This window comes from Fulmarus glacialis, unplaced genomic scaffold (assembly GCF_000690835.1).
Source record: "Fulmarus glacialis isolate BGI_N327 unplaced genomic scaffold, ASM69083v1 scaffold25013, whole genome shotgun sequence".
Lineage (NCBI taxonomy): Eukaryota > Metazoa > Chordata > Aves > Procellariiformes > Procellariidae > Fulmarus > Fulmarus glacialis.
Window position 1 is genome coordinate 3,955 of NW_009203939.1, and position 14,926 is coordinate 18,880.

Here is a 14,926-nt window from a genome sequence, read left to right on the forward strand (position 1 = left end):
CGCCCCCTCCCTGCCGCTGTCCCCATCGCTGCGGCGGCGGTTGCTCTGCTCCGGTAAATCATTTGCTCAGCCTGTGCCTGGAGCCTTGTACCTTGAACCTGCTAGAGGTGCTCGGCTGGCTCCAGTAACGGAGCAGTGCTCAGCTCGCCAGCGTGATGACCAGGATGGGGGAAGGCTGAATGCTCGGCTCTTCCTTTTCTTCCCCTTTCCATCTGGAGCCTTCCTACCCCTGTCCCCTCTGTCAGGTGCCTGCGGTCGATCTGGAAACAGCCGGCCTCGTGAAGGTGTCTCTGGTGTTGCTGGTAGACTGATGTGAAGGGCAGAGGAGGTCTTTGGAGTAAAATCTTTGGAATAAGATACAGCTTCTACGTTATTGGTTTAATTGCATGTGCATGGTATTGTGCAGCTTGAATTAAATTGTCTGGAGCGAGATCTTGTACTCGATGTGCTGTCATAGAATAAATGCCAGAGTGCTCCGGTTGGAGTAAGTGCTTCCTAAGTCCAGCCTTATAAGTCCGGCAGGCGCTGAGGTTAGCTAGGGGATTGACAGCAGCGTGCCAGGCTGTCCTGCCCAACCCCTGCCTGGCCGTAGGTCTGTCCCCCCCTATGATTTGTACCCAGAAGAGAAGAGGCCTCTGCAGCTCTTCCCTGCGCTGGGGCAGGGACAACCCGGGGAGGTGAAACCCCCAGTCGAGCCGCAGCTGCCTGAAGGAGCCTGCCCTCCCAAGGGTGACTCTCATCTTGTGTTTCTTCGAACCTGTAAATGAACTTGGGTGTGAAATGTGAGCCGTAACGAGCCCCGTTGTTGTTGGAGTTGAAAGCCCAAGGTCTCTGCGTTATGTGCTGGTGCTGAGTTTAAGCTATTTTCTGCTGGGGAAGTAGATTGCTCCAGCGGACGATCCAGGCACATGACTGCTGGGGCACAGTCATGGAAAGTTGGCTCGGTTGTCATGTTTATTTGCTCTGATATAACTTTTTATGACACTGTCATGCAGCTTTTTCCAAGGCTACTGGAATGTGTTATTCTTTATTTCTTCCCTTCCGCTATTTTTTTAAAGAAGCACTATCAGAGAAACTGTGTATAACAGTGATTTTTATTGTTGTTGCAGGTAATGAGTTACAGACTTCTGTAACCAACTAGGGCTATTTCTTTTTTTTCCCCTTTTTATAACAAATTAGCACAGAACCCTTCTGTTATTGTAGCTGTAGCTCAAGATCATGATTTATAGCAGGAGAAACTAAAATAGCAGTTGTTAGCTCTTCTTCCATTCTAAGGAAATCAAATTTGCCCGATTTTAGTCTCAGCTCGTGCCTTCTTTTTCCTCCGGGGAGGGAAGCAATCACTCTCTTGCCTTCTGCAGGGCTGGGTTGCTAAACTTATCAAGTGGTTTCTCATCTGAGAAGGTGTTGAATAGCTTTGGTTTGTTCCTATACGAAATATGCTGGTGTTTGTTTTTCCTCTCTCTCTCCTGGGGAAGCTCAAGTGCTCATTACAGCAGGGAACAGCCTTATGTTGGGATATAAAGGTCACGAGGGTTTCCTTTCACCTCTCCAGCCAGGAGTCAGACTGACATACACGGGAGGTGGCAAGAAGTCTTTGCAGCAAAAGGAGCTTTTGGCGTGTTTTTCTTGAAGGAGACCTGCAGACCAGGCAATCCTTTCCATGTAGAGGCTGTAGCCTTCCCTGTCTGGGTCTAGCAGAGCTGATTTCCTCCTCCTCTGAAGAAATAGTGCTATTCCTGCATCCCACGGACTCTCCCTATTGCTCCGCATGGGAGACCTCCGGTACCAACGGCACTTTGTAACCGGCTCTGTGACAATACACTGATTTGCTCACCTCCCATTAAATGTTTCCAGCATGAATATCAGGTAGTAACAGAATATTTTTGGGTTTTTTTAACACATATTCCAAAATCTATTTTAACTGCTCTTTCCGTTGTTGCAGGTGAAGGGGAGAAGGTCTGAATACCGATGAATGAGCTGCGATGGATAACAAAGACTCGGAAGCTGAGATCCACCCTCTGAAGACTGAGGACGTAAAAGCTCAAGAGAATCATGAAAACTCTGTGGAGAGAAGAATTGTCAGCAAGCAGTCATCGCGACTGTCTCGGCTGTCCCGCTGGCGCACTGCTGCCTTCTTCATCTCATTATTTCTGTGTCTGATAATTGTGTTTGCTTTCTCGTTTATCATTCCCTGCCCAGAGAGGCCAGTTTCAGAAAGAACATGGTTCCGAAACTACGACAATGCAGGTGAGCTTGCTGTAGCAGAATAAATACTTACCAACAGGCCTTTGCCTTTATGTGCCACGAATTTGAATTGTGGAGCTCTACCTAAGCCTGATCTGGAGCCAGGCCTGCAGGGATGCTGCCCTTGGGAGCGAGAGCTGTGAATACCTGACCTGGATAAGCAGTGGCCCGTCATAATTGGAGTGGCCTTCCAGGAGGTGTTTGTGGGATCTGATGGAGAAATTAGATGCTGCTCTGAAGCGCTAGCAAGGTAGCAGGTTGGCCTCATTTGGAAAAAAAAAATGGGGAAGGGTATCTGGGAATAAATCTTTGTTGAAGTTTAGTCTGTAAAATGTTCCCTTGAAGTTTGAGCTGAGGTTTGGAGACAATTAGGCATTTTTTCCTCTGTCAGGATGACTTTCTAACTTTTCCCCATGGCTAGCAGGAAGGGGAGAAGAAGAATTGCATCTTGGTGTTTTTTATAAATTGCACAAATTTATAGTTGCTTTAGTCGGCTCTTTAGCCTGGGTACGGCTCCCCAGTGGCTCAGCATTCGCTTCTGTGAAAGCTTTTCTTTAATCTTATGTGCAGTGGGTGTGTGCTGGTTATGCTATAAATGCAGAGTTAGTGCTCAACAACAGGGACTGAGCTTTGTGTGTTAATGCAGAAATCCCAAGTTCTGCTACTCTGAGCTGAAGAAGGCTGCTTTTAGCTGAGAGTGAGAAGGATGGAATATCTAGGGCTGGGTTTCGTGGGTTTTGTTTGGGTTTTTTTAATATTTTGGGAATAGCAACCCCACAGCAAGACCAGAGTTGTTCTTTGTTCAACATAGTTCAAGTTCTGGCTGCTTGGCTTTAAAAAAAGACAAATCCTCAGGGGGGTAGCAAATTTAGTCCTTTGGCACTAACTTCCAGTCCTTGGTACTCATGTAGATGGCTTTTTTTAATACAAAAGCCAGTTTGTCCTGATGTTACAGTGTCAGAGATGGAGGCAGTGAGTAGGTCTCTAGGAATTTGTGTTTTGCTCCAGCTAGCTCTGCTGTTGGTTGAGGCAATCGCACCAGTGCCTGGCTTGTGATCTCTTTTGCAGTGGCCTACCAGTTTCTCACTATAGAAGATGTGAACGAAGACAAAGTGCAAGATGTCGTCTTTGCTTTCAAAGCTAGCAACGGCAGCAACAGCTTCAACAGATCCTGTCTGGATGAAGGTAGCTGATTCAGAAACAGAAAATCTTGTAGTAAAAGGGCTGTTATTTCTCTTCTAGTTCTAATTAGTGAGGCTGCTGTGGGTCTGGGAGAGAAAACCAGGTTAGCTGGGTGGGGAGAGGAACGGGGTGAGTCCCAGCCCTTGGGTGGTGCAGAGCAGCAAAGGTAGGTGTAGGTACTCTGACATCTCTTCTCTTCAGGTCTGCCTTCTCCGTGTGCCTTCGTTGCTGCTGTGTCTGGCACGAACGGCAGAGCGCTCTGGGAGAGGCCTGCTGCCGAGGAGGTGGAGTGGATGGAGTGTGGCATCAAGCAGCTTGGGGGGGCTGAGGCCCCGGCTTGCCTGGTCGTGGGGAAGCCGGTGTCTCTTACGGCAGTTGACCTGCGGACAGGTGAGCGGGGAGCAGATTACTGCTGCCGTACAGGGGATGGTGCTGCTCGCTTTCCTCTCCTGGTGACCTTCAGACCTCGGAGGCTGGGGCTGTCAGCGTGACATGACTTGCTGGTACATGAACAATGGGCACAGGGTATTTATTATCTTGAAAACTTTGCCAGAGCCATTCGCTGGGCCGTTGAGAAGCGCCTGTTCTCTCAGCCTGTCTGTTCCAAAGGCTGGACTCCGTTGTGGTGGTTTGTGCCAGCCACTGTATTATAAAAACAACTTTTCAACAGCTTTTGAAACAGGAGAAGCAGTCACTAGCTGTGAACATTACTTTATACCTCAGGGCTTGGACACAAACCTGCAATGTTTCTCAGTCTTTGCGTGTGAGTGCTGGGAGTGCCTGCGGTGGCAAGAGGAGTGGGAGTTTTAGGGGTTTATGATTTTAAAGTCGTGAAGGAGAGCACTTAGGATAAGTACTCACCAGTTTCAATAGTCCAGGATTTTGCCTGATTACTCTGGAAAGCTGCCTTCATTTCTGAGCCTATAGATGGAGAAATTCATCATCATCTTGCCTAACACAGGGTGAGGGTAAAGAGTGCCTGTACCTCTCTAGGAACAGGGCAGTGACCATCTATCGCATCTTGAACCTTCCTTGCTGATGAAGCCTGAAATACGTTTCCATTTTGGGGGTCACTGTTTCAAAGGTTCTAAACAATGCATGTTCTCCTTTGGAAACATGCCTAGGATCCCATCCTCTGTATCTGTTATTGAACCCTCACACCCTATTTTCCAAAAATTCAGAGAGAGAAATAGCAAGAGGTATAGCTCTAAGGAATCTGAGGAAAATCTAGTGTAGCTTCTAATTTTCAGTGTAGATGGAAGTGTAGACACACACAGAGCTGGAAAGCTTCTGTACCAACTGAGATATCTTAGCACTGTTTCCCTCATCAGTAGGCTTTAGCACAAGTTATTTATGGACTATTAATGAAGTAGTTGCTTTTAGGTCAAAGTGTAGAGCCAAAGGTGCTGAGCCAAAGGCATGTAACTAAAGACAGCCATAAAGAAATAGCACAAGCATGCAGAGAAGGAACCAGGCTAAGCCACAGGTCACAGCAAAAAAACAGTAAGAAAACATTCCATAGACAAATTAAAAGGAAGAGGTGAAAAATTGCTTCAGATAGAAAAGTGAATAACCCAGAAGTTGATGTATTTGATACCTTTTTGCGATTAAGTAGGTTAAAAGGGGTTTCTTAGCGTAGTTGACTTTTACTGGGGGTTAGGAGGGCAGATCTGAATAAAATGTATTTAAATAGGCTAAATGCATTTAAAGTGGGAAAGTCTGACTTACATCACATTGTGCTAAAAACAGTAGTCAGAACAATCTTTAGCTGTTCATGATTCATCGTCGTGGAGGATTGGTGAGATTCCAGGGCGCTCAGGCTGCCTAGCCTGTGCCTGTAGGAAGATTGAAGGAGAGGTAGGCAGATTATCATCTGGAAGTGTCTGATGTGGGTTTGATCTTTAAATGCTGATAAAGTGCTTTTCGATCAGTTTGAGTTGTGTTAAGTCTTGCTTTCTTCATTGCCAGAATAAGTGACCTGAGCAAACAAGAAGGAAAGTGTAGGATTGCATGCTTCTGTTTGTGTGGGACATCTAACATTCTTGCATGTTTATCTTACAAGCAAACTGGGACTCAAGAGCTTAAGATTAGCTATTCCAGGTCAAAGCAAAAGTCTGTGTAGCTGCGTATTCCATCTCTGCCAGGGCCAGAAGCAGGTTCTCGAGGAAGAGGACAGAAGTAAGTGTTTTGTTACACTGTCTCTCTTCACCTTATCCTCCAGCAGCCTGCGTGGTGAGCCCTCTGAGCAGTTCTGGTCTCCTAAGGGATATGGCAGAAAGGGGACCACAACGATCAGATGTGTGAAATGGCTTCTGTGCAAGAAATCACTAAATAAACCAGAACTGCAGCCTGGAGAATGTGCAACAGGGAGAAATGAATCTATAAAATTATGAGTGATAAGTAGAAGAACAGGGAATGATGATTTCCTGTTGCAATTCTTCATTGCTCTATGGTTCTTTTATCAAGTGATAGGTTCAGAAAAACCAAAAGGGGATACTTCTTCACATCCACCGTACGGCGGATGCCAGGAGCTTACAAGTGTTTAGTAAACAAGTGGGCAAGGGCATGGGAGAGGGGTCTGACACTGCTCGGTAGAAAAGACCTGCCTTTAGCTCAGGTCTGTGAGCTGCAGACTGGGTGAGCAATCTTTGGATGTATGTCTGAACCTCACCCAGCCTGAAGCAAGCAATCCTGCTTTGTGTCCTCTGCGGCTGCTTGAAGTGAGAGCTGAACTCAGTCGTTTAAGTCCTAATTTTGTTATTCCTTCCGGACCAAAAAAAAAAAACACCCTTTCACCCAGGTTAGATTTGCTGTCTAGGCACTTGTCTAATTTCCATCTTGGCTTCTGTTGCCGTGCTTCTGCTGTGACCTCGGGCTCTGAGGAAGCACCGTAGCACTCTAGGATGTTGGACAGGATAGTCCCATCTCCCGTTGATGGAGCAGGATGGGACTGGATTCACTGTTCATGCTCTTCGGGGGTTGTGTTAGCACACGAAAGCTTCTCAAGTCCTTTGTGTTGAATTCGTCTCACTGTTACCTGTTTCTATTAAGTCAGACTGCTCTTTTAAGAGAGTAAGATGCTTCCTCCGAAACTATATCTGCTGTCTAACTAGCAAAGAATAGAGCCTTATGCATTGAAATGCGAATTTCATCAGCCTGGTTTTACTGTTGTAGCTTTGGACTGTGCTGAAGCCAGGATGTAGTTATTTAAAACTTAAGTTCTCTCCTTCCTTTGCCTGCTTGTTTTCTCCGGGGGTAAAATTCTTTGCCTTCCCATGATTTCCTAGGGGCACTCTTCTACTTCGCATCTGTTGTCATAGTAACAAATCCGAGTATTTCAGTAAAAGCTTTGGAGGAATCCTACTGGAAATATAGCCTACCTTAAATTATTGCAGACAGGGACAGGTAGTAATTCCTTGGCCTTCAGGACAACTGCCTTCCTGACAAAGAACAGATGATATCTTTGCATTCCTGAAATTATAATTGCTGTCTGTGATACTCTTTAAAGGGGAGGGTAAGCATTTCCCCTCTGAGCACCTAGTAAGTCACTTAAGTCTTCCTTAAAAAGAAAAAAAACCCACCGGACTCCACCCCCTCCAGATTCCACCGCAAATTCCACTGGGCAGTGACTGGAAAGTGGCCAGCAGCCCTGGGCAGAGCATATAGAGTAAAGTCACCCAACTTTCCTGGAGCGGTTGAAGAGAAACTGCCGCCCCACACAAACACCATTTTTTAAAAACGAAAGCTCTGCTACCTCTATTTACAAACAAGTTTGAACATGCTGTGCACATTCCCTCTCTCTTTGAACAAGGGAGAGGTGGGATGTGAACCGAGTTGTGGCTGGTCACGTCAGCGTGGAACCTCTGCAGGAGCATCTGCAGGAGGCAAGTTGCAGCAAAAAAGGTTTTGTCAGGAGTAGCTGCAATGCTATGATCAGAATTTAGCTGCTTTATGGTCTTAAAATGTCTGTGCAGATTGAAGTACACAGCAGCAAGATTTTAGATCACACAAAAAAGGATTCTTCATGCCATGAACATGCTGGGAAGCTTGTTAACTTAAGGCACGAGAAAAGCCAGCTGTCCTTCGTGCCCTGTGGATTGATTTGTGCCCAGGGTGTTCGGGTGCATTTGTGCAGGCAGCTAGAATTACTTCCCAATATAAGTTGAAATTGTGGATGCTGGGACTCATTTGAAATGCACCAAAGTACCCCATGATGAGCATAAATGTGACTGGTTTGTGGTGCTGATGGGCTGTAAATGGCTGGCCACTGCAAAGTGCTTGGAGGAGCAGGGGCCTTAAAAGCCTTTCAACCTAAAGTGCGTTTTAGTGAATGTTTCCCAATAACTCTGTCTTCTAGGGGAAGTTCAGTGGAGACAGTCCAGTGACTTTGGAGCTAATTATACTGTCCTGACTCCCGTGTCAGTGATTCCAGATGTGGATAGTGACGGAGTTCAGGACCTGATAATCTTTATTGCTACAGGAGATAAGGTATGTCACTCTGGAGCTATGATAAACCCAGCGGCCGGACCACAGGGCATGGCAGGGATGCTATTTATTTCGATCTCGTAGTCTAAGAGGAAGTGTCCAGAGGCCTCTGGTATCTGTGGCTTTGGGGCAGGTTCTTTCCCACCTTGCAGAGATGTACTCCCAAATCAATGCAAGTGTTTTATGGTTTAAAAAAAAAAAAGAAAAAAGCTGGCAGGAATCCCTCCCCCTTTTCAATCTGCACTCCTCTCTGTGTGCTCCTGGGCTGTGTGTGGAGTGAGCCTAGGCGAGGTGAGCTTGCAGTTTTCTGGGACCCTGCTCAGAGAAGTGGAAGTGAACAAACCCTGACAGGTTTGGCTCTTAGATCAAAGCACAGCTGACAGCCAACACTTTTGTACACCACTGCTCTTTTCTGATACCCTTTGTCTCTCTGCCTGTGGCCTGCTTTGCACGGCTCTCTTCCTAGTGTCACTGAGCTGGTTAATTCTGACCGGGTTCATTTAGTGAAATAGCAGCGAGTTGTGTAATCTCCGTTCCGATACTGCTTTTCCCATTTCTTAGAGGGGGGAAAGTCATGTGGCTAAAAGTGTTTTTATACTAATACATCTGCATCCATGATTGAGTGGTACAGCATCATCTGCATGCGCAATCTGCCCTGTTTAAAGCATACAAAAGTTACGCTTCCCTGCAAGTCTGATGGGAGGAGTGGGAGCCCCGTGTCCTCATACCACAGCACTCCATAAGCAAATAGAGTTTTGCTGTCAGAGACTTTGTTGCCAGAGTCATCAGAAATTCTATCCTCTCCCACTCCTACGTTTCTCTTCTGTTTTCTTTCCTCCTTGCTTTTGCTATCCCGGTTATCTCAAGATTTTTTTTTTTTCTTTTTTTTTTTTAAATCTTAGGCGGCCAAGAAATGTTTGAATGTAGTCTCTGTTCTGCAAGACTGCCTTTTGATTTGTTTTCCATTTAACCTCTGTAGCTATCTTGGTATGAAATCCCTTCCTCCCTCCGGACTTGGCAAGCACTCTGTCAACTTAAGTAAAAGTATGTTCTTTTTTGAGAAATCACACAAAATGTAGGGAGCTTGAGCGGAGCTCTGCAGCTTGGAAAAAGGCACTCCTGTCGGAAGGGAGATTCAGAACTTAAGTAAATTAGCTTTGTTGCTAACAAGGGCTGAAATTGAACATTACATTATACTGCTGTTTCCTGAAATGGCAGAGCTTTGAGCAGTCTGTGGGGAAGGGTCTGTGTGCAGGGGGTTTAGATGGCAGCTTTTTCTGAGTGTCTTATTGACCCCTACTGCTGCAAGCTTCAGCACAAACACATCTGGGAAAATAATGACGTTTTTCAGGATACATCGCCTGTAGCAATGCATAGAGGTATTAAGCAATGCAGTGAGTAAAGTGGTGTGTATTCTCACTCGCTGTACAAATACCTTCGGCTGTTACTGTCCCGGGGCAGCTGCTGAAACAGTGCTTGTGAGGAAAGGTGAAGCTGATCTACAAGAGCTGGTATGTGTCTCCTCCCAGTGCGGGAGGCTGGGAACAGCTGGTGGATGCGTTGCACTCCCTCTCCAGCTGTGTTCTTCATTCTCCCCAGCAAACTCTATCCCTTATTCACCTGCCAGACTCTCCAGATTCACTCTGAGAGCAGCAGATCTCCTTCTCTTTCCCAGTCTCTCCCTCTCAAGGAAGAAGGAAGGGTTCCTGCCTGACTCAGCATCTCTGATGGATGCTGTTTCTCTTGCTCTGATGTTTCTCTTTTCCCTAGCATGCACTGCTCTCCCCAGACCATGACTGTTGCCCAGACATTTGAATTTGATCCTGGTTTTAGCCTTTATTCTTCTGGGTGAAATGTTTTTAGTGGATTCTGTTACTCTGCACAAAAAATGTAAAGAAACCTATCAGATCTTTTATCCCCTTGGACTCATGTTAGCCTTAGGAGAAGTAGATTAGGGCACTTAAAATATTTAGCAGAGCTACGTGTGAAGCCAAGTTTCCCCTGCGTCCATATGCTGCTTTGTTTCTGCCTTTAGGTCCTCTCCATGGTGGTCACTGCTCAGTACGCTTGAATCGATCTTCGCTGTCCTTAGCAGACCTGGGGCTTGCTTTTTGGCAGTCCCAGCCTGCAGGGGAGGTGGTTGGCAGAGGTAGTAAAATCTCAGGGCAAGTGGCTGTGCTGGAAGCGATTTTCAAACTTGCAAAAGTATTCACAGCAGAGGGATCATCTAACTCGTGCCCACACCTCCAAAACCAGGGAGAGACTTTTCATCCGAGCCTATGCTGTTCCCATTCACCTGCTGTTCAGTCCCAGCTGCTCAGAAGCTTTGGAAAACACTTGAGTTGGAGCAGTAACAGTGCGATGCGGCTTTAAGCTTTTTATTTGTTTAATCCTTCCCTGCGTAGATAAAGACCTTCATCCATTCAGGAAAAAATGGCAAACAGATTGGCTCCACTGGAAGCCTGGATGTGGATGGGAAAGCTCGCTATATCAGGGTGAACCTGGACTCCTCCTCCTACTTCCTTTTCTATACAGGTACAGTTCTGTTTGTGAATTCAGTCTGAAAGAGTGATGATAACTGTGAAATCAGGATTACTAGACAGTTGTCCAAAAGCGTGTTTTGCATTCTTAAAAGCTGTGTCGTGCTTTCACCTAGCGAAAGAGCTATTCAAGGCCAAGAGAAGGGGGGCTTCTGCTTAAACCAAGGTTTGTTACGTACTGTAGTAATTTTATTTGAAAAATGTTGAGAATGTAAGGTTTAAGTAGTCATTTATAGCAAACGATTACTGTGGAACACTTGGATTATGAACAGATAAGAAGTTAAAAGCATTCAAAAGCAGGCTTGAGTCTCAAAATACCACTACGACTCTATGATGCAAGCCCTAAAAATATAGTTGATCTGCCAGATCTGGAAAAGCGTAGAGTTCAGAGCAAGGGCAGGATAACTCATCTCCCTCATTCTTGCTTTTTTTTGCACAGAAAACTCTCTCTATGCATATTCCCTGAAAGATCTCTACAGTGCAGCAACTGGGATGGAAATTAAGCTTCCCAGCCTTGAGCAAGATCCTCAGTGGGAGAAGAACATTGACCGCACCATGCACCGCTTATCCCTTCTCAGGTGTGAGATTATGTCTTGGTTGCTGGTGGAGTGGAGGGTACCGGTGTTCCTGACAGGATGGCCTGTTGTGGCTTTGTTCTTTCCTGGCTACGTGGCTTTTGGACTAGAAGCACATCCAAAGCTCGGGGAGAGGGCTGGTCAGGGTTTCACAGGAAAGGAGGGAAAGCAGGCTGGGGTTTCCTAGTTGCATTTACTGTGCAGGGAAAAAACCAAAACCCCACAATAAAACCATCCACGGTCTAGAAAGTGTAATCATTTCTCTGTCCTTGTTCAGCTCTGGAGACATTCGTTACCTGGCAAAAATTCCTGGGCGATCACGGGAGAACATCTTGGTTTTGAACTCGGAGGTGGCTACGCTGATCAATGCACAAAATCTTCAGACTTTGTGGACCCTCAATGTGTCCCGTGTTCTGAGGTAGTGTTACCGATGTGGGTTGGATGAGGCATTGCCAGGTTCCCCGCAGCAGCAGTGTCCTGGCAGACACTATTTTTTTAATTCATTTGAAACATAAAAGCCTGCTCTGTGGTCATATCTGGATCATGCTTATTGTACTATGTGTCCTCTGCTAGCAAATGTTGGGTGACACTTTGAAAGGGAGGAGCCCAAAGCTTTGATTCTTCATTCTATGCCCGCTGCGCTATGGCTGTCGTAGGACTTGGCTCAGAGCTGGGGGTGGTACCCAGCTAACCTAACACAGGTGTCGAGTCTCTTACCAGGGGAATTGCTGGGAGGATAGCGGCTGCTCTGAAAGAACAAGGTATGCCCAAGCCATCAGGGTGTGTTATGATCTGTCCGTTCTCTTTCTCTCCCTTAGTGAGCCGCTGCTTGGTTACTTCAAACCTGATGTTCTTGGCATTGTCCTTGAGAGTGAAATTGGACCCAACAGAAAGAAGGTTTGAACGCTCTTCATTTTAACTTCTCTTTTCTCTGCATGTCTCAGATCAAGCAGGCATTGAGTCAAGGGCAGCTGGTGGGGTGTGTTCCCTCTGGCTGATTCTAGGAAGCTTTAGGCTGGGAAAGGATCTCTTTCAACAGGTTATTGAAGCCAGCTCAGGCACTTTAATTCTTGTCTCAGCAAGAGGCTTCAATGACAGAGCTTTGAACCCCTTGAAATAGCTGCAAAACTTGTGACTTTAATGCGGCCCGCCCCAGGTCTCACGGCTCTGTGATGCTCAGCTTCAAGTATTTCCTCATCTTCCCATGTGTCAGATACTTGTTCCTATAGACACTGTGGGGTAGAGACAGCTGACTTGACTTCTCTCTCATGGCTTGTTAGAGCTCTTTGGTATGAGTTCCTTTTCTTTCTTCCCTGCTAGGTTATGATTGTTGAGAGTGGATCTGGAGCAGTCCAGTGGGACCTGAAGCTGAACTCGAGAGCGGAGAGCCCTGGGCCAGCCACACTTTCTACTGCTGATCACCGGTCCACCTTCCTCATCTGGGGTGAATACCAGGCGGCAGGAAACGAAACGGTGAGTAGTGCTGCTGAAAGGTTGCTGTTCTCCAGACTTTGGGCCAGAATTGGGTGGAGCTACCCCCTTTTCGTTCACAGTCGCATCTGTCTGTGCCACTAACGCTGCAGCCTCCTCCACTGGGTGTGGGGTTGCTGACCAGTCTGGTCTGCTAGAAGCAGGTGGACCTCTGCGTGTGATCTGGTCTGTACTGGGTCCTCACAATGTCCGCAACAATGTCCCTGCTAGCAGCTGGTGGTGGTACCAACAGCTTTTGTCGTCCTCAGCCTGGCTACGTAGAGAAAAGGGACTTAGTGGCTCTATGAACAAAGACTGGATTGCCCAGAGCCCTGCCTTGGTGTGGTCCTGTAGGTGAGGCGAGAGGCTGCTGGCTTGGACCTCCTGAAGTTGCTGCTGTTTGGCCTGGAGCCTCCCGTGTACGCAGTGATCTCCCATGGCCATGTGAATATCCTCTCTCTACGCCAAGGCAGTCTCTGGCAGCCTCGATGCACAGCTCAGCTGCGTAACAGAGCCCTCTAGGGCAGTGGCTGGCAGCATTAGTGACAGGTTGTGTCTTGGAGGATGCCTGAGCACCAGCTGAGCTTCCTGTGCTTTCCTCGCTAACTCTACCAGCCCTAAGGCAAAAATCTGTCTCCTGCCTGGAGCAGACAGGCCTGCTATTCGCAGGAAGCTTGGGTTGGGGAGGAGAGCACCAAGCAATAAGCAAAATCCCAACACTAGTACTAGTGGCATCAGACAGGATGAGTTGGGCAGACACGGACAAGTATCTGACTTGTTGAGCATGAGTAATAGCTGAGCCTGCTGCTGGTGTTGTCTCTGGGATAATGTGTGGGTCCATGTCCTGATAGTGTCCCGTTGGTTGCAGAGATCCAGAGCTCCTCTCCAGAAGCTGTATCTTTTCCATCCTTCCTACCCTAATGTCTTGTTGGAGCTCCGCAATAGCACAGACCAAATAATTGCATTCAGTGGTAAGTCCTCTCCTTCCAGCCCTCCAGCGAGGAGGTGCAGGAGGACACTGGCCTTCTGGTACCTCCTGGGCTCCTGGGTGTGCGGTGTTGGGTCTGGTGGCCAGTCTGAGCACAGAGACCTTAGGCTGGGCTTTTCCCTCTGCTCTGCGTTACAGCCGCGCTGTTCGAGCGAAGCCGTCATGCCTGCTACGTGCTGTTGAGGGGGCCTCAACCCAGCGAGGAGCTGGGGTTGGTGTCTCTGATGAAGCGTAAGCTGAAGGAGGATGTCTCCGAGAGCCGGGTGATCTGGCTGAGCCAGGTGGCTGTGGACAGCGAGCAGTACGTCCGGGACCGCCTCTACAGGATGCGATTCCACAGCAGAGTGTGAGCTTGCCGAGGGAGGGGGAGAGGCTGCCCTGGCCCGGGCGTCTCCAAGCTGCCTCTCCTCTGCAGCCATGCTCTTAGCAAACCCAGATCACGAATTCAAATGGGAAGCTGCCTTTCTCGATCTGCAAACCAAAGCGTGGCTGACGGGGAAGCATCCCCAGCATCAGGGGACGCCCAGGCTGTGGGGGCAGCTGCCAGTGCATCTGTCCTCAGAGCTGATGGGACTTCAGTGTTTGGCCACCACTGAAGTGTTGTCAGCTCGGGGAAGAGTGCTTTCCCCTCGATCCTTCTGTGCCCGCAGAACTGTGCTGACTCAGCCTGTGTCTGGAGGAAAACACACGCTTGCTGGGGTTGCCGGAGTTTATTTCTTGGGTGCTTGCGTGAGAAGCGGAGCTTTGATGTGTGGTGTTAGATTTCCTTTCTGAGTCAGCTCTCCTGGCTGTGGGAGAGGTGCTTGGCTGCAGGTTGATTTGCAATCGCCCTCTCCTGGATTTGGGCCCCTGCTTCGATAATCGTGGGGTGTGTGTAGTGGTAGACCCCAGCTGCGGCTGATGATGTGGCTAGGTGTCACCGGGCCAGCAGAGTGCAGGTTAAAGTGTCATTCTACTTAGAAAATGGCCTTTTCTCCTGAGAACAGCTCCATGTGCCCCACTCTGCAGTCACAAGCCTTCCTGTGTCTGTCCCCTCTGTTGCTTCCTTTCCAGCCAGGCTGTGCAGTGTTGATGGCACAAAAAGGGAGCTGGTCTCCCCCCTGATGTATGCATCAACATTCCGCCCTGTCCCCAGTCTGATTATAGATGATATGAAAACCACCCTGAGTCCAGGCTGGCTGGTCCCTGCCGGTACAGACACCACCTCTCCTACTGGTTTTGAGATGCCAGGGGATCTAGGACATTTTTTCAGTGTAGATTTGCACTTCAACCTTGCCTGGGAGCTGGACTTGCCACTCTGGGGAGCCCTGTACCCGAATGGTAATGCCAGCTCTCCTGCAAATAACTCTTTCAGTCTTGCAGCTGCTGAGGAGCCTTCTCTGAGCGCTGTCCCCTCTGCCAGGAGCGGGGCAGGCTGTAGGACAGGCATGAGCCACTCG

The 14,926-nt window shown here is 47.9% G+C and overlaps 1 protein-coding gene across 1 annotated transcript; it reads left to right on the top strand.

Annotated features, from left to right (window-relative positions):
• Positions 1-1,945: 1,945 nt before the first annotated feature.
• ITFG3 (integrin alpha FG-GAP repeat containing 3) lies at positions 1,946-13,864 on the top strand. Its single transcript, XM_009574812.1, has 11 exons — positions 1,946-2,250; positions 3,316-3,432; positions 3,631-3,819; positions 7,787-7,917; positions 10,320-10,449; positions 10,894-11,032; positions 11,307-11,447; positions 11,848-11,926; positions 12,350-12,502; positions 13,368-13,470; positions 13,626-13,864. The coding sequence occupies exons 1-11, from the start codon at positions 1,986-1,988 to the stop codon at positions 13,835-13,837; spliced, it is 1,659 nt and encodes a 552-aa protein (XP_009573107.1). The 5' UTR covers positions 1,946-1,985; the 3' UTR covers positions 13,838-13,864.
• The last annotated feature ends 1,062 nt before the right edge of the window (positions 13,865-14,926 follow it).